This window comes from Leucopleurus acutus, assembly GCF_964270905.1.
Source record: "Leucopleurus acutus genome assembly, chromosome: 13".
In the NCBI taxonomy this organism is placed as follows: Eukaryota; Metazoa; Chordata; class Mammalia; order Artiodactyla; family Delphinidae; genus Leucopleurus; species Leucopleurus acutus.
The window spans coordinates 11,542,399-11,562,802 of NC_139155.1; the positions used below are offsets into that span (position 1 = coordinate 11,542,399).

The 20,404-nt window shown below is 41.6% G+C and overlaps 1 protein-coding gene across 1 annotated transcript in view; it reads right to left on the reverse strand.

Annotated features, from left to right (window-relative positions):
* CDH7 (cadherin 7) overlaps positions 1 to 1,940 on the reverse strand; it is a gene marked incomplete at both ends in the record, with an annotated part of 110,365 nt that extends 108,425 nt beyond the window's left edge. Inside the window, one exon of the mRNA XM_082852862.1 lies at positions 1,731 to 1,940. Within this exon, the coding sequence (XP_082708988.1) occupies positions 1,731 to 1,940 (210 nt within the window). The remainder of the gene's footprint in view (positions 1 to 1,730) is intronic.
* Positions 1,941 to 20,404: the final 18,464 nt, after the last annotated feature.

Here is a 20,404-nt window from a genome sequence, read left to right on the forward strand (position 1 = left end):
ATTTCGATACAAGCATTTTAAATTGTTACGGTGAAGGGTACAAAATTTAAAATAAGGGTTTTTTTAAATTACACTGATTTCAAAATGTCAACCTCACCCAAGCAACTCCATTTAAAACCAAATTAATGGAAGTATTTTAGTCATGTTTAGAAAATTGGACACTTGTACAAAAGCATGATTTCACCTAATAACTACAGATCCTTATGAAGTAGCTGAATTATTATAGACCTGTCCACTGAAAAAAGTTTGAGGAATTTCTCAACTTTTCATTAAAAATGAATGAAATTCTGAGCTGGATTCTTAGTCACTAACATTGCATAAGGTTACTGCTTTCACTTGATTTACAAGAAAACGAGAGAGATGGAGAGATTTAATACATGTAAAGTATAAATGACGGTGCTACTGATAACAGTAGAATGGCTATGAAAAGAAATATATACATGCACCAAAAAAACAATTGTGTACATCCTTTCTTAGGGCAGAAAAATGCTACGACCAGGCTAAAAGAATTCCTAATCCACACCCCCAGAAAACTTTAATGTATTCAAATCCTTTTGTTTACAACACAGTATCAGTATTTGTACAAGACAGAGGCTTTCAAAGGAAAACAAGCATATATATATAATAAAGATTACCTTGACTTATGTAGATACCTATCAAGAAAAATCGATTTTTCACCCTTACCTAAGGTCTATGCAAATGAAACGATGACCCACGGAATAAATTGCAAAGATTCTTCCTCAACCATTCACAGCTGAAAATATACTCAGGGAGAAATTCCTCAGTTTGCTGTGCTTCACTTTATCAGGAATAGATGCATAAAACTGACAGTGAAAAGCATACATGCAGATGTATGCATGTCTCGCCAACACACTCCACTTAGAAACCCTCCACCAGTGTGCAGAACCAAGTTGAAAATGCTCAGGAAATCTTCACAGACATGAAAATAATCAAACCCGCAACAGACTAGAAAGTGGGAACACAGTACCAGGATGGTCGGGGAAAAGGCCACGCCCCCTGAAGCACCCTTCAGTTCAAAAGGAAGCCCAGATACACAACCAGAAAGAAGCTGTGAAAAAAAAAATCTCCATCTGGCTACCAATTGGCCGCCAAATAAATACACCCCAAACTGCCCACTGTTGGTCTAATATCACTTCTCATGGACTTCTGTTCACATTCATTTTTAACCAAAATGTAATTTTAAAAAGCAAATTTTAAAAATCCATTAAAACAAGACTACCACTAAGAAATGTGGGTTTGAACTGCTCGTGATTTAGAAGCAATAGGCACAGTAATTACACTTCGCAATTTTTAACTGCAAGTATCAGAAAAGGATATATAAGCATAAGTTAGTATGAGCATTATTCAACTAGGAACCCCCAGAAAGAAGCTCAAAAAAGCAACTGGCTGGAAGAACCCACTACTCTTCATTTATTAGTGAATATTCTTGCTCTCATCTTGGAAATGACAGCTTTACTAACATGCCACAATCATGGTAAACTAGGCGTCTGTAGGATTCTCACCTGTTCCTAGGAATAAAGCATCACTCCCTAAATTGTGGCTACACGGGATGAATAACACCTGGATTACGGTTTCAGTGTGGCTCATGAATGCCAAAAACCTCGCAATAGTTCGTGTTTTCCATCCCCAAAGCAAAAATTAGCAGTTCTCCATTCAACCATACACATTCACAACAATCATTTGTGACTTCGAAAGGCCAAACGCCCTACCTTTCCCACATAGAGGGGGTCTGAACCCATGTACTCCTCCAGCACAAAGAACTGATTCCACACCCAGCTGCGCTTGGTCCGGGACCTCCCTGATTGGAAATAGGGCTTTGATCTGGACCTTGAGAGTTCTGCTTGACTCATCCCAGAAAAACACAGGAAAAGAGCTATTAGCTGCAGAAAATGGCAGAACTCCACTTTGCCCAACTTCATCTTTTTTTTTCTTTCTTTTTCCTGTGTAAGAAAAAAACCTTGACAAGAGAAAAGGCACAGTTCCAGTTGGCTTAGTAGCTCTTGCCTCCGGCAGGGTGTCAGCTGGGAGTCCAGAGATAATAATTTGTAGAGTGTCCGGTTGGGAGAGGTCACAACTGCTGAATAACCTTCGCCAAAGAATGGTGTAATAGGTACCTACCAGAACAAAGAGAAGAGCGGGTGTCAGAAACCGAAACACACAATAACACTTAATTTCCTTTCATTTACTAACTTACTCTTGATCTTCCCAATATATTATTTGTATCATCATTAAAATATGAATCATAAACATAGATATAAAATTGCACAAACTGTTGCCATATTCATAAATGACATAAATACTGCTGATGCAGAATTATCCTGATTCCGTAATACAACCTTAACATTTCGTGGCTCTTCTAGTGCATCCTAATTTTGAGCATATGATTTAATACAAATGGAGCAACACATCAGTTAAAAAATCATTTTAATGCTGGCGGTTATTTTTCTTTTCTATTATAGTCAGTTTCATTCGGCGGTATTAGAATATGAAAGCCAAGCAGCTCAGAGCAGGGGTTTAACCAAATGGAAAGGACAGATGCTGGCTTAAACCTCTTCTGTGAAACTGTAAAGAGAAATAAAGAGGTATGAGGTGCTTCAAAACCGGTTGATTGATTCTGAGTCACAGAACACCAGCTGTTTTGACGTGTTCTGATTTGATTGTGATCAGCTGAAAAGCTCAGTGGTTTCCAATTTCTACCCTTCAAACTTATTGTCACGTGTGCTGTGTAGCATGTTCCGTTATTCTATTGCACTGCAGTTATTTGCTACTTTACAAATATTCATTGAACCTCTTGCAGCATGGCTTGTACATAGTAGGGTCTTTCTCCATCAACATGGATGGGGTTGAATTATATTGATCATCAGAGGGCTGAGAAGACTCTATTCGTAAGCCTGGTTCATAGTTCTATGCACCCAGGAGGTGCCTTAGCAGCAGCACAGAGAAAATCTTTTACCCTCAAGTCTACTTATTTCAGTTACAGAATTCTGATTATGCAAGAGATATACAATCAGTTTACAAAACCAACTTCCCAATACACCCCAAAACACAGAGGAATGAGAATGTATGCCAGTGTTCACTTAAATCACTGCACTGCACGTTGGTTTATGAATTCATTTGACAACCTATAAATAAATCAACAATGGGATAATTAAGGCGAAGGATTAACACTTTTTTTTTGAGGAACAGGAGAAAAATAGTTTTAAGAATATGAAGCCACAATAGCTCCCGACCATGCAGAAAATAACACCATCTTTATGCCAACTTTTCCATCCTTCTACCTTCTCTCCTGAACAGCAATGTCTGCTACTCGTGAAATGATTTCTGACAGTCAAATTGCTTATGGAAAATGCCATATATAGTACAAGAAAGGTGAAATGTACTAAACATGTTAAAATAGTCTACACAACTGGAAGAAACAGGTTGCATGTACTCTGAGTTCTATTCAAATGAACATATTCCTGTTAAAGATACCTCTGTAAAGCTGTGAAATTCCAAAGGACATTCCAGAATAACCCACGTAAAGCTAACTGATGTGCTCTGAGAACCCCCAGAAAGGATGAACTATTACTGGAGCATATTAACTGCAGTCTGTGCACTGAACACTGTCTCCTAGAATCCAGATCTCCCCTTTGATGATCAAAAATGAATTTGGTCCATTTAGAAATCACTCTAGAAGGGCGAGTTGTTCTACCCTTAGAATTATAAGCAAGACGTAACTTGGGGTCATCGACTGATATTCCATTGGAGGCCCCTCAGTTAGGTTGGAAGTTCGTTGTAGGTTGGTCTTAGCTAACCCACAAGTTAAGAGACAAGGTAAGAGACAAGTTACCTGTCTCAGTTTACCTGTAGTTAAAGAAGTCAGGTAGATACTTAGCCTAGGAAATGTGCACTGGTGTAGGGATTCGTCTGTGATGACTGGGAATCAGGACCAAGGTACTCGTGGTGAGTGGCCTTTAGGAGGAAGCACAGGGATGGGCATGGGGTCCCCTTCACAAACCAGGTTCCTGGGGATGGGGGATGGGTGGGTTAGGGTTGTGGTGACCGGACTGAGACCAGCACAAGACCCCTTCAGCCAAAGAACATTTCCAGTTTCACCACACTCCTTCCTCAAGACACAATGAATTTTCTCATAAAAACAAGGCCATAAATGCTTTGGTCCCTAAGACAAAATGTTTTAAAATGTGCTATGGCCAAATGATGTTATTTAGCCTACTCTACGGATTAAGGGAAATTGATAACATTGTTTCAGTGTGAAAATGTACCCAACCTCTAAAAAACTAAATAGCAAACTATTTTTGCTTTTGGGAATTCTCAATTTGGGGAGTTGTTGTAATTAAACACTGGTCAAGTCTGCGGGCATATGCCTCAGACAAAGATTCAAATTCTGAGACTGTCATGTCTTAGCTATGTGATCTTGGACAAGATTTTTAAATTCTGAGAAGTTCCAGAGATGAATCCTCAAACCTCCCACTTATAAAATGAAAATGTTAATAATCTGATCTAATTCATAGGATTAAATAAGCAGATCATAAAAAGCTAAGGATGGCGCCTGGCACAACTAAAAGCACTATATATATATATATATATATATACATATATATATATATATGGTGATTTTTTTTTTTTTTTGGGCCGCACCCCGCTGCATGCAGGATCTTAGTTCCCCGACCAGGGCTCAAACCTGTGCCACCTTCAGTGGAAGCGCAGAGTCTTAACCACTGGACCACCAGGGAAGTCTGTGACTTTTTAAGTTTGAAACTAGTTATGTTAAAATTAAAGTTAGTCTGTGAAGTGATGTTAGTTTTCAGTTTAATGTAATCTATAGTAAAATATTTCAAAAAATTCTTAACACTGAATGAAAACATTCTTGATAGTTCTGGTCGGTGCCAGAGAAACTAGGCAGATCGTAAAACAAAGCATCTAGATGGATACAAACAATGGCAACAAAAAACTTTCTTAAAACAAGAACGCAGAAGATGTGGCACATATATACAATGGAATATTACTCAGCCATAAAAAGAAACGAAATTGAGCTATTTGTAATGAGGTGGATAGACCTAGAGTCTGTCATACAGAGTGAAGTAAGTCAGAAAGAAAAAGACAAATACCGTATGCTAACACATATATATGGAATTTAAGAAAAAAAATGTCATGAAGAACCTAGGGGTAAAGCAGGAATAAAGACGCAGACCTCCTAGAGAACGGACTTGAGGTTATGGGGAGGGGGAAGGGTGAGCTGTGACAGGGCGAGAGAGAGTCATGGGCATATACACACTAACAAACGTAGTAAGGTAGATAGCTAGTGGGAAGCAGCCGCATGGCACAGGGATATTGGCTTGGTGCTTTGTGACAGCCTGGAGGGGTGGGATAGGGAGGGTGGGAGGGAGGGAGACGCAACAGGGAAGACATATGGGAACATATGTTTATGTATGACTGATTCACTTTGTTATAAAGCAGAAACTAACACACCATTGTAAAGCAATTATACCCCAATAAAGATGTTAAAAAAAAAAAAAAAAAAAACAAGAACGCAATATTTTCTTTCCCAAAGCCATGTCCTCTGTTATTATTATAAATCAAAGACTGGTATCAGTATTGGAGAAATCTATTTGAGTTCACTCAGGATGTTCACTAATAAGAAATATAATCTGGACTGGGAATAGGGTCACCAGACCCTCCATCATTTGCTGTTACGATCTTGGATCCCTCCGGGATTTTATGTCCCACATTTGCAAAATGTGGGAGCTCAACTATCTTATAAAGTTTTTTTGTTACAGGTCTTAATTATATAGAATTGCTTTTGTTGCCTTTTCTTTTTCAGTTGTGAAAAAGTACACATTGTTAATAATTAAAGGGTAGAGAGATTAAAGAAAGCCATAGGAACGTAAAAGAAGCATTTTGTGTATTTATGAAACTTAGCATGAATTTTAATGTGAGATGCTTTAAATTACTCTTCTTGCCTCCTGATTATTTCTCTTCCATACAAGATTGTGGAGTTACGGAACTAGCTAGAACATATAAAAGAACGGAGTGATAGAAAATGCAGGGGACACAGGTTCAAGCCCTGGTCGGGGAAGATCCCACATGCCGCGGAGCAACTAAGCCCGTGGGCCACAGCTACTGAGCCTGCGCTCTAGGCCCATGAGCCACAACTACTGAGCCCACGTGCCACAACTACTGAAGCCCGTGCACCTAGAGCCCGTGCTCCGCAACAAGCCACCGCAATGAGAAGCCCGCTCACCGCAAGGAAGAGTAGGCCCCGCTAGCCGCAACTAGAGAAAAGCCTGCGCACAGCAACAAAGACCCAACACAGCCAAAAATAAAAATAAATAAAATAAATTTAAAAAAAAAAAGAAAGAAAGAAAATGCCATGGGTTACTTGAGTCACTGAGATGATAATATCTGTGAAGGAAAGATGCCTGAGACTTCTGTACCTCCTTACTTAAATCAGGGCCTTCAAAAGCAGTTAGAATTAATATAAACCTTGATGAACAGGGATGTTTGCCCCATCTCTGGATCCTAGTATCTTGAACAGAAGTCGCCATTGTAATTGACATTCAGAAAATATTTACAGAATGTTTCTTTTCATTATAATCACCCTCATTTTTTTAATATGAAAACTTAACCATATAATAAGTCAATATATAAACTCCTTGGTTACTCTACCATGTTTATAAGTCACAATCACTTTGAGAACAATTCCATTATATTTCTCTGCAGGATTTGAAGTATTTGCCAGGCTCTTGAGGCAAATTTCCTTTAACTTTCTTGAAGGTCTACAAGAGCGTACAAGGATACTTTAACTGGCTTTGTGTACATTGGAGGACGAAATTCTCTTTCATGAGGCAGATAAATGCCTCTAGAATACCCCTCGTGCAGTGTGCTTGTAAAATCAGAAAATCATGCGTGAACGAGTATGATCTGAGTAGGGAGTTTCATAAGACGCACATCAACATTTTTGGAAGCTACGAACTCTGCCAGGAATATACACCTGATAACAGCAGGGGGAAGCTGTGTGGTCAAGGGTCAGGTGTCCCCAAATCCTTGCCTTGCTTTCCGGTCAGATCTAGTTTTCAAGGTAAAGGCCAGTACAGCAGTTCAACCCAGCTCATCCTGTCCAGGTTCGGATATCATGAAAGAAATGAAAGGCCCTGAAGCATCATGAAAAAACCTTCAGTTATTTGTGGTCATCAACAGAAATAATCAAGACTTGAACTTGAGATTTCCTGTCGCGTAACCTCACCAAATAGGCTTCCCATCTTCACACAAATGTCAACATGTCTAAAGGCACCACAATAACATTTTTGCCACATAAATGAAAAAAGCACCCAACCAATCACAACTGTTGACTTTTTTCGCAATGGGTTAAACATTGCCTCACGAATCTGTGCCCCAAAGCAGAAACCTGCACCCTTCCTTCTCAGACTTCCACACTGTTCATCTTCTCCCTTTTTTCCGCCTCCTCTCCTACCTGAGTTTCATATATAGGCGTTAACCAGGGGAAAGTCACATCAGAAGCCAGCAGAGACCTCTGCACCCAAGCTGTGTCACGTGCAATGTCTCCTGTGGGAAAGCTTAGGAGAGTGGCCCTCTGGAGGTCGCAATTGCTTACCTGGTCACTATTACCAGCTTAGAAAAAAAAGACAGCGCAGAAAAATAATGTGTTGGTATACAGTTAAGTAACTTCTACAGATCTGTGTCAACTTCTGGACAGTTACAAATGGGTACCATTATAACTTTGAGGACAAAAACAACAGGAATAGGTTATATCTGAGGAGAGAAGAACTAAACAGAGGCCAACCACACATGTTTGAAAGAACACCGGTGACCGCTTCGGGTCTGGTAATGAATCTAAAATCTAAAAAACTCTGGGTTAGATTTAAAACTATTTTTTTTTCCTGCTCTGATATTTTAAAGCTAAAATTTATAACTTTAAAACTTTATAACATTAGTTAGGTTTTTGTTTTTTTGCCAAACCAAAAATACATGAAAATCACCAAAAGTAATACTGTGATCAAGGCGCAAGAGGGAGGGGATATATGTATATGTGTAGCTGATTCACTTTGTTATACGGCAGAAACTAACACACCATTGTAAAGCAATTATACTCCAATAAAGACGTTAAAATACCCAGGCGATAATACTACTACATATACGTAATGGGATTGGTAGTGACAAATAAAAGAGTTAATATACATTAAAAAAAATACTGTGATCAGCACAAAACACCTTAGTCGGAAGAATGCAAAAGGGAACCTCACAAAGGAAATCTTCAACAGATTGGAGCAAAGAGGGAAAAAAAAAGAGAGTGAGGGGTGAGCACCAATCGAGCAGTATGTACTAAGTCAACATAATCTGTTGACCTGAAATCACTTTATCTTGCTAACTTTTTGTTCCAATTATTTTTGTTCAACTAAGTGGCAAAGAATTATTTCCAAGTAGATAGTTTATTATTCACTTAACCTTACTAGTTAATACCATTTTACCCAAACGGATTCATTATTATAAAATTTTCTTGGATTTTCTGCTCCACTTAACACCTCTGGGAAGCTACTTTCAAAAATCAGATCAGTGACCATCATGCTCTTAATCAAATGTTTGTTCAGAGTGAAAAACAGTGACTAAAAATCCCTTAATAACAATGTGTTTTTCTGCATCAGCATACCAACTGGTAATCAGCAAAAGGGCCAATCTTCCAGAGACTGTTCCATCTAAATTCAAGGCAACCTGCTAAAAACATGACAAGTAGCCTAAAATGTATCCTGTTCAGCCACTCACATTAATATATAACCATGACAGTAGCGTAAGCACATGCCTAATTACCAACTAATTTATACTTCCTAAACTGCTTTTTTAAAAGGCACACAGAGCTATCTGCCTTCTAGAATTAATTTGAGCTATAAAATATGACTATCCATTATATTAAAAGGAAACATATTACTACTTTAGGTTTTGCAGCACTTAGTCAAACTGGAAGTGTTCTTTGCAGTCCAATATAAATAAACAGTGGCTTACCTAAGTTAAAGACTTCATACCATCAATTTCTCTAAATTACAGGCAAGGAACAGATGCTCAAGCTCTGCGTGTCTGGAGTTGCATCAGACACAAGTCTTCTGAAACCATTTTGAAATATACTTAACTGCATACCATGCTAACATAGTATATTACCTACTGGTAATCTAAAGACGATTGGAAGACATCCTACCTCTCGGTTAAAAATGGGTCTAGTTCACAATTACGTGGAACACAACAGTCTCAAAATAAATTCGGTAATTTGCACCTGCTATGAAAACAATTGTAAGAATGACATTTGAGGACTGCCAGTGAAACACTCCACGAGAATCAGAAAAATCCACAATGGATAACTGCCATACATCTCTAGAACATAACTGTTATTCCCCTAGACGTTTTGCTCACTGGTCTATAAAACATAGTAGTACAAGAAATCGCAGTGGTTAACAATAACAAAATCTTGCTGTGGGCCTGCTGGGAGGAAACCGTCATTTCCAAGTCTGCCTTAAAGTTGAACTACATTTTGACAAGCAACATATTTTTAAGGAATCCTTACGAAGAGTGAACAACATGCATGTTTAAAAGTGGAAATGATACCACTTCACAGCAGTGGTCAGAGGGCACTATGACGACATCACCACAGCTTTTAGAACCTTCTACAAACTAGTTCTTTTGTATAGTCTGGCAAAAGCAGTCTGTTCTTTTGGGGATACTCCTTGGGTATTTAATGGCATTATTTAAATTCAACAGAGAGGCTGCCTCCTGATTTAATGTCTTCATTAAAGCCCTTCATTTGCCCTTACCTTCCCCAGGACAGCAGCTACCTGTCACCACCGAGGTCCTCACTGTGATTTATCTCTATACACAAAGTTAGAGTAGTCTGCTCTGTAAAAAGGATAATACTTGTTCACTGTTATTTTTACTTATTTTTAAAGCAGACCCACTTAACACATTTTGGGGAATGCAAAGGGGGAAAATGATCTGTTCTAATCTCCCATTAATGAATGAGCAGATGCCATGAGGTTACAACAGAGAGAAAGGAATCCAGGATAAGGAGCATTTCAAGAGCTGTGGCCACACTTTAGTTGCAACTGTCACACACAAACAGAGAGCTTCTAGAGATGATGTCTACGGGATGGAGAGAGAGCACAGTCACTTTAGTGCTGAAGAAAAGTAATCGCTAGGTTCTTCTGAGTGTTTATGTTGCGGGCAGGGGGGAGAAAGAAAGAAAGAAGCCCCCAAACCCACTGCTACTGACGTTTGAAGATTCCTCAAGGACCACAAAACTGGAATGGGCATTAGAAAAACCTAAGGCAGTCTTTTCTTTCTTGCCTAACAAAACCAAAGTCTGCAGAATCCTACTGAAATGCCCAAGGTCACACAGCTAGTTACTGATAGGACTGGGCATGACTGGGACTGCAAAGATCATTTAAGGTGTTTGTTAAATATTTCCCATTCTGATAATGAAGATCTTTCTCATTTATTACCTTTAGAATTTATCGTCTTCTCCAAAAGCCAAGAAAGGTAGATTTGATCTTCCTCAAATTTCTGAAATAACCATGAGTTTGAACTTCCAAAGTAGGAGACCATCAGGTTCCGTCCAAAAGGGTCAGGACAGAGTAAGCATAAGAGGGGGAAAGGAATCTCTTGCTCAGGATTGTATGTTTATATGTTACAAAAAATGGAGAGTGAGCTGTACCCAACTTTAAACGTGACTTTTCCCTTCTAAACAACTCTGGTGATCAATACTCATAATAATAACTTCCTACTACGCTGTAACACTATGGGAGTTAAGTACCTCCAGTGAAATTTGAATAATAGTCCATTGACTGTTTTAGAAACAGGGTACCAACTCAGGAAAATATCTTAGGATATAAGAATGCATATTGTACGGTAATTTAGTTGTTGCTATAAAGCCTATATGTTGAGATGCTTCTCTGTTCCTAATGTACCCATTAGAATCATTGTAGATTTAATATTGCCATCTGCAGCTTTTACTACAGAAATATACTATCATTTGTTCCATCTCTAAACCATTTAAAAAGTTTAGCATTAACTTCGATAATTTTAATGCTGATGAAACAGCCCTCTTCTTTTGTACTTAAAAGGTATAATTCTTTACATTTTAGTGAGTGAGGCTGGGGACCCTCTGTGATATGTGACTTTTCACATAAAGACACTGTGATCAAACCCATTAGCTCCCTGGGCCAGATAACATTACAGCCACAGACCACAACCTCCTGCAGTTAACTGGCCTGAATACTCAGGCAGGGGTCCTGGAAATGAATCCCATAGCCCCATAGTTTGCATCTGCTTATGAGACAGGGAATGAAAACTTCTCTAAGTGGATTACAGAATCATTTTCAACTACGCACAAATAACCCCTGCCGTGGGTGAAAGGAATGAAAAAGAAAGAGGAACAATAGTTTACAATTAACTAGAAGAAGCCTATGTAAATTAAAAAGAAAGTGACAGTCCTTCTGAGCTATTTATAGAATATCTAAATGGTAAAATTATATTTAAAGGGCTTGTTTCTTCATACTTTTACAACGTATCTCAGCAGGATCAATCTTCTCTTAATTTACCCTTGCATTTACACTGAACCAGGTAAGATTTACATGACTTCAATAAAAGGCATCGCGTTTCAGTAAACATTTAGTAAAACGGCCAAAAAGAAATTCTACCAGAATGAAAATCTAGAGTATAATCTGAAATGAATGTAAGGACACGCATGTCTGCATATTCGTTTGCACCGATAATTTTGTCAGTGAGGAGTCTTGCAGAACAAGGGGAAATGTTTGCAGGGGTATCTTTCTGCAGAACCAGCAGATTCCCAGAGGAGGCACTCAAGTGCTGCCGGTTACAGCTAGATCTGCTCTGCTTGTCAAGAGGCTGAGGAGATGGTCACACACAGGATGCTGATCACACGCCTTCCTTGTCCTCAGCTCCCCTTTATCACCCAATTTAGAAGCAAGTGAGTCCTTCCTGCTAAGGAGAGAAGCTCCCATCGCTATCCCTTTGCAATTAACAAAGGTGCCTTAGTTATTTTAGAAGTTTCTGATACCACCAATTTAAGAGAAGGCTTTAAAGCCTCCCAATCAAGTAACAAACCTTTTTGCATGTGAGAGAGAACCATGATGTGATACGAACTACTAAGGCAATAAATGCAAAACCTTATAAAATCGAAGGAGGGAATCACTGAGGCATAAAAATTCACACACTGAACAATTTATGACACTTTACAAAAGATTCTAAAAGATTTGACAAAGCATTGGGCTTGGCACAAAATTCACTTCCTCACATCAGTATACATTCTGAGAAGTTTCTATCAGCTTTGCCCTAAACAAAACAAAACAAAACTAAACTAAAATGCTGAATGATAGGGAGACCAATAAAGAAATCACGCCTTAGAAGACACAGTGGGTGGATTTTTAGATCTAGGAAGGCTGAACAGTGGCCGACTCAGGATGCTCTCCATCCTCTCGCCTTCACTGGATACTGAAAACTAGAGTCAATTCAAGGGTAAACTGCAGTAATGTAGATGCTTTACAATTACCCTTTTATAAGAAAGGGAAAAGCTCTGTGCTATTAAATCAGTAAAAGTGGACTTAAGAAGAGTTGTGAGCCTGTCAGCTGATTGTTAACACAATTCTAATGACCTACTGCAGCCCTTAATCACAATATCTCACGTTGTAAGTGCACAAATGCCCTTTTATTAAGGCTGCAAACCTTAAGGACTTTTAGCAGGTTGATGGTCTGCTCTGATGATTGTTTTATTTTTCTTTCCACAGACAGGCTTTCACAGCTAGCTTTACCAGATAAGACTATTAAGGCTGGTTGCTACCTAATTGCTTCTGCCACTCTACTCCACATTAAACACTGATATAAGCCAGACTTCCACAAAGTTGCCAGTTTGACTACCTGCCTCAATTCTTTAGCATTTTAATTCATACTGTCCCAAATAGCCCCAAAATGAAGAAAATGATTCTTAATATATTGCCTTTTACATATAGTAACAAGAAAACAGCTTCTGTAAACAAAATCTAACCAGTTCTTCTGGAAAGAAGTAAATTTGGTGAGTTACTGAAAGGTTTCCAATGCAATTACTTTCTTCCTCAGTTCTTCACTACCAACTTGTCTTTATAAAGACACACTTAAAACTATTTAGATGTCGCTGGCAGTGTATCAACGCAAACTTTCCTTTTAAAAAAAATGGCTACTACTGCCCCTACACTCTTAAAATACACATTTTTGTGCTGTTAACCTGATTTTTTTAAATGCATACTTGTCACATAGCTCAAGCCATATGTTCACATGTTACTTACACTTTTTTCTATTTTTTCCCATAAAGTTTTATCTACTTTTGTGTGAAAACTAATCTGAATACCTGCCTGATTACAGGAATTATGAAGGCGAGTCTTAAAGATGTTTCACTTAAAAAGTGATCCAATAAAGAGAAGATATTTCTTGCAAGGTAAAAGACGTTTTAAGTATATTCGTGGTTCAATTTTCAGATCTCCAAAGCCTTGAGACACCCAATCCTTGATGGTTTCTTCACAGGTTCCCATCTTCCCACTGCTGGGTGAATTCAGTGCCAATCTCTACTCACCTGAACTGTATCTAAGAAATCCGTAAGATTAACGATCTAAAACGTGAAGCCAATAAAGACAATAGGTCCTTCCTCGTGCATCCACGCTGGGAGGCCGAATACCCGCAACCAGCCGTGGACCAGGTGTGCCCACGAAGAAGTCCACCAAGCATTCAGAGAAGCAGGGCGCCCTTTGAACGACGCACGCCTTGGGTACAGCCGGTAGGAGGGGAGGCAGGATGCCTAGTAGAGGGCAGCCCTGCGGATGCCCGGCAGCAGCAGAATACTAATTACAGGAAAAAGCAAAGCACCCTTAGATGAGCTCCACCTTTCCGAAAGGTACACGGAGTCTACGCAGATGGTCAGCTGGACTCCCGCACGCTCAGGCACACACCCCTTTGCAGTCTCAGACCGCGGCAGAAGCTGGACGCCCCGCCAGCGCGGCGTTTTGCCCCTATCCATCCCAGGTCAAAGCAGGGTCCCTCGTGCTCCTCTTTGAGGAGAGCGGACCAGATTGCGTGCACCGCTTCACCTGGAGAACGCTGCGATCTGCTCTCTCCCTCAACTCGCCAACTCGCGTTGCACCTGGTGTCCATCAGCACCGGCTTTCCGGGCCCCGCGCCCTAGGCTCCCCCAGCCCGTCCTGCCCGGCGGAGCCGCAGCTCAGGGCCACCGAGCAGTAACTTGGGGACGCCAAGGAAACTCCACACGGATCCCCACGCCCGCCTCCCGCCCGCCGAAGAGTCCCGCTTCCCCAGGCGCACGGCGAGGGCGCGCTTCTGCCCGGCGGCGCCTTCCCCGAACCCCCAACTCACCTGGGAGCTCGCTGCCCTCTCCGCGGCGTCCGGCGCCAGCCACCCGGGCGTTGGCATCCGAAAGGAGGCGCGCTCAGCAGCCGGGCGCCCGCGGGTGCCTCGGGACCCAGTGCGCGCTGCTGGGCGCACGGGGCGGACCCGCGGCGCCCGCTCGGCACCCGCTGCGGCCGGCCCGGCTCGGGCGCCTGTTCCAATCACAGCCCTCCGCGCGGGGCGCGGGGCGCAGGATGCGGGGTCCCTGTCCGGGCCCCGGGAGGCTCAGACGCCAGGTCCGGAGCGAGCGGGCGCGCGTCCGGAGAGAGGGCGAGAGGGCGAGTGGGCGGGCGCAGGAGAGATGGAGAGGGCGCGCCGGGGCCGGGCCAGGTGGGCGGGAGCGGAGGAGGAGCGGGTGGTCGGCGGCGGGCGCCTGCAGACAGCGCCGTGCGTGGCAGGACCCGCGAGCTGCTGAGACTCCAGCACCTCCCGGAGCCCGAGTGAGGGCTCTCTGCAAGGAAGCCGCTCCGCCGCCGCGCGCGCACTCTCGCGTGCGCACCCCCGCGCTTCACTCCTCCGCCGCCCTCCTGACAGCTCGGTGCAGACCGAGTCCTTCGCAGGAAAATCCAGAGGATCGGTGAAAGTAGGAGGGGCAGCACCCCATCCATCTCTCGGCGAGGTATTTGCATCGGCAGCGCGGAGCTGGAGGCGAGTTTTGGGAATTTTTTCCAGCGACCTCCCCTGCCCCCCGAACCTGTCGCGGAAGCCGTGATCAATTGAGCTCCTGAGGCATGAAGGCAAAGTCATAAAACTAATCAGAACTTACAGTTTTCTTGCGTGATAGTTTTGCCCTTTCAATCTCCTCGGACTGCCCTAGTTCTACTTTCTCTACTTGCAGACAATTTCCTCCCCTGCTGGGCTCTCTAATGCAAAACTTCCGAGGCGTGTGATTTACGCGCAGGGTGGGAGAGAGGACCCTTGCGAGGTGGGGAAGGGGCTCTGGTCTTATTTTTAGGACGCGCCACAGCCCGTAGAGTTGAGCACGCTTCGTTTTCCTTTGCTCTGGTGCTTGATTCAGGCTGATAACGAGATGGATGTTCTGTCGTAGGGGTTAGGAAGGTTGAATAGATCATTTCCAAGCGCATTCGTTTTCATTTTTCTCATTCTGTCAATGGAACTTGCCCTGCGTCTCTCATCCATCCTTAACAGTGATTCTCCAGATACCGGTCATGTGGGCACAGGCTCGTCCGTGTAAGCACCCCTGCTTTCTTGCTCACTCGGGCACACTTGCCCTCCCCCCAATCCAGCTCCTCCTGTCCATTTAGCTTGCATTTTCCCTCTCATCTAGTTAGTATTTAAAATTGAATTCTATGCTAATAATTCTAACAGCAAACCTTTTTAAAGCTTCTATTCATTTCCAGATACCACGCATGCTATGCTATTTACTTACAGTTGCTTCATTTTAAAAGTTATATCTCCAGCCCTAAACCTCTCCAGCTCCAGGTCTGCTTGGATGGCCATTTCACAGTCCATTTCCATTCAACTGTCAGCCATCACCCAAACTCGGTACGTTTAGAACAGACCTCTATCTCCGCATAGGCACCGCCTTGGATTCCCCAGTATGTATTTCTCTTTCAGCACCATCATCATTCTCCAGGTAGCAAGACATTAAACCTTGGCTTCATCTTTGAGGACTTTGACAGGATTTTCTCTGTGAAAATCCTCAATTATTCCAGCTAATATTACACAATCTAGAACTTTACATTTTTCTGGTGGCCTTACATACATCTGTCTTCCTTCATCTAATGAATTTGCTTCTGGGATGGGACCTATCCTTATAATTGTTCTGGACCAAACGCTTCAGGAAGGCAAAGATTGATATTCAGTATGATTAACACACAGCACATGTTCAACCCTTAGCAAATATTCGTTGAATACAGAAGTGAATGTTTGTATCCCATCCAGCATTAACACAAATCTGAGCCCACCGACCTGTTTGTAACCAGTTCATTGACTGCCCGGATCTTTCATCTGTAAGAGATGGTGTGTGATCAGGAATCAGGTACTGTACCATATTTATTTATTATCTTGTTCTAATCAATGGCCACCACATAAGAAAGGGAAAAAATTGGAGACCTTTTTTTAAAACGATATTGGTCATACTGTTTCTAAAATTGTCCTCAATTTTTTATCTTCTTATGCCTCTGCATAAATATTGATCACCAGTTTGGGCTTCCATCCTGAACCAGATGTGTCCATGCTACTTGCCTTCCTTTTTAAAAAATATCCTTAAACTATAACCTTGACACAGATTCTAGAAGGGGTGAGTTAACCAGAATACTAGTTCTGGTCGGTTCATCACAGAGGAAGGTCGAGGTTCTTCTCCACCTAGAGAGTACAGTGTAGAAGGCAAGGGTAACAACAGTGGATGCTTCACACAGTAACTGAGGGACACCCTTTCGTTTGGGGAGGTCAGGGATGGTCTCTCTCCGAGGAAATGGCACTTAAGCTGAGACATGTTGATGAGAATGAGTTGGACTTGAGAAGCTCTGAAGGAAAATGGCCTGGACAGAATAAACAAGGACAAATGTTTGCAAAGGAAAGAGTTGGGTATATTTGAGAAACAGAGAACACAGCACAAGGGGGAGAATCAAGAGGGGTTATGTTGGAGTGGTGGGCAAGGGACAAGTCTCGTAGGGCCTTCTGGGTCCCTGGATGGTGTTTGTATTTTATTTTTAGGAGGAAGCTCAACATTAGGAATGACAAATAAAGGAATTGCTCCTCAAGTTTACACCGTGGTCAAGTTCAAGGACAAGACATGTTTTTTTCTATCCTTTCTCCTCTTGCATCCTTTTTTTTTTTTTTTTTTTTTTTTTGCAGTACGCGGGCCTCTCACTGTTGTGGCCTCTCCCGTTGAGGAGCACAGGCTCCGGACACGCAGGCTCAGCGGCCATGGCTCACGGGCCGAGCCGCTCCGCAGCATGTGGGATCTTCCCGGACCGGGGCACGAACCCGTGTCCCCTGCATCGGCAGGCGGACTCCCAACCACTGTGCCACCAGGGAAGCCCTCTTGCATCCTTTTCCTACAACTTTTGGTTGATTAGAGAACCTTGTTTTCTTAGAAACACAAATAAAAAGTCACTGTACTAGATAAATCCCAAGATGCTACTGAATGTTTAAGATTCCATGAAATACAAATGTAAGTCATGGACTTCCCTGGTGGTGCAGTGGTTAAGAATCTACCTGCCAATACAGGGGACATGGGTTTGGGCCCTGGTCCAGGAAGATCTCACATGCAGTGGAGCAACTAAGCCCGTGCGCCACAACTACTGAGCCTGCGCTCTACAGCCCGCCAGCCACAACTACTGAGCCCACGTGCCACAACTACTGAAGCCCGTGCACCTAGGGCCTGTGCTCCACAACAAGAGAAGCCACTGCAGTGAGAAGCCCGCGCACCACAACTAGAGGAAGCCCACACGCAGCAATGAAGACCCAATGCAGCCAAAAGTTAATTAATTAACTAATTAATTAATTAAATAAATTAAAAAACAAATGTAAATCATAACTGCATATGCTTGTGAAATTTCATGTTGCCATATAATTTTCAACTTTATGTTTTACTATTTCTATTCTTATATATAACAATCTTTTACAAATCCTCTCAGTTGAAGGTTTCATTTCTTCACTGTCACTTAATTCTGTACACAAATTTGGTAAATGTCCCCCTTTCTTTCCTACTTAAAGAAATCCTCTCAATTTATTTTCATTCTTGATTAAATCAATAAAATCACCTGTACCAGACCTGAATTTTGGAGAAGGAGGAATTAAAAAAGGTAAGAGAACTTTGCCATGATTTCTGTTGGTACGGAAAAGTATTTCTCTACATGTTTTATCTCCCAAAGCAGATTTGGTGCAAGTACAAAGTTTCTGATGAGATTGCTGATTCAATTATATTCATATTCATTCCATCCTGATCTTACTCTAAAACCAGAGATGTGGCTTGAGTATCTGGCAACTGAGGGCAGAAAAAAGCTAATCACTGAGATCTGAGTACTTCTAGCAATTCTGGGGAGCCCTGGGTAGGAAAACATAGATGTGGCAGAAGGTAACAAGCAGTTACATAAGGCAAGCTCTCAAAAAGTCAGATCATTTATAGTTTCCTGTAACAGTCTCTCCCAATATAAACGTGTGGATAATAATAAAAATGTATCTTCATTATGTAATGCTTAGAATTTTCCTGAGTATGTCTATATTCTTCAATCTATGTCATCTAATTAAGTATACTTCCATTTTGTAGAAAAGAAAGGACTTCGTAGGAGAGATTTCTAGCTCTCTACAGTCATTTACTAACTTGGTAAATATGAACCCATACTGTGTGATCCTTAGTCTAGGGTTTGAGAACACAAAGATGAAGATGTAGTTCTTATCTTCAGGAACCTTCCAACCTATTGCAAAAATAAGAAGGTGCATACATCTCCATGCACCGCCATGAGCACTGTGATCAGGTAGACACAGAATATCAGGTGTAGAAGCACGTAACGTGACAAAAAGTACCGAATGGGAAGAGAAGATGTTTGGATTGTACCATGAGAGCAATGCGAGAGCATGAGGAGTTTTACGAAGGGAAATTATGATGATGACTGTATGAGAAAGCAACACCCTGGCAGCCTTGCGCACTGAAGGTGAGGAAATGTTTAGGAAATTACTGGAGAAATCCAGGTGAGAAAAATATTGGCCTGCACTCTAGTTGTGGCACTAGTGTATGAAAATCCCTTGCATGTAATCAGAAAATAGAAATAGATTTGAAGATTTCTTGAATGCAGTTAATAACAGCATAAATGATCACTGAGAGAAGAAAGATGTGTGCCTAGGATTAGCATCGTGAAATCACCCCTCCCCCGCCCCTTGACCGCATCTCACTGGTGACCGTGCCCCTCGCAGTTGCTAGACTGAACAAACCAAAGGCTGAGATGATACAATTTTACTGCTCAAGGTGCTCTCAAGGGCTGCTTGTTCATTATCCAAGCAGTCAGTCTGTCCAAAAATGAATACTTCCTTGGAGAGTACACTACTTAGTTAAAGGGCCCTGAATATATTCACAGAGCAAGGTCAGCACGCAGTAAGTTAGAAAATGCAAGGTTGTCTATTGAGGAGGAGGGCAACAGAGCCACAGTAAGGACACAGGACTAAGGTCTCATTTAAATCAATAAAAGTGCCAAGCATGGAAAACCTTGAAAGCATAAGTAAAATGAGAAAGAAAAAAAAACTCAAAAGTCCTTTGCGAACTCACATATCATAAGGTAGATGCATCCCAGTGGGTGGTACTCAGATTTCTGAGGTGATACAATGATGCTCATGGACCAGTACTGAGGTTTCCATTCACTTCAAATACACAGTACAGAGAACTTCCACAGCGAAGAATAAGATCTATTGGTTAAACAGAAAAACAACTTTAGACATTTTAAATCTGCCTACCTGTATATCTTATGCTTTAGATTATAGGTAGCACACTCCTTACCCCAACTATTAAGAAAAATACCCACAGAAAGAAAATGGGAACAAAATGACCCATGGAGGGATCAGAAAGCAAGAGTGAAGGATTCATTTTTCCCCTGTTCTAAGCAAAGGAAGTTGCCCAGACTATCTTTCCAGAATCCTCCAGATATTCAAAGCTTCTTCATGGGGCTTCAGAATATCTGAGATATTGTGGGTCATTGGTTACCACTTTAAAGAAGTAGAGCTTCCTGCTGCTACATGTCAAATTTCTCAACATTTTCTTTCTGACAAACAAACAGATACACATCTGACTTGGATTTGGTATTAAACGCCAAAGCAAGGGAACACTTAGTTATTTAAATAGCGTACGATACCACTGATGTGCAATTGTATCTCTGGAATTACAACAGTTGGAACACAAATTACTTTTTAAAAAGCGGCTCAAATCAAAATTGTCAGAAATAATACAGCTAGGCCTGTGCTGTCTCTTGAATTATAG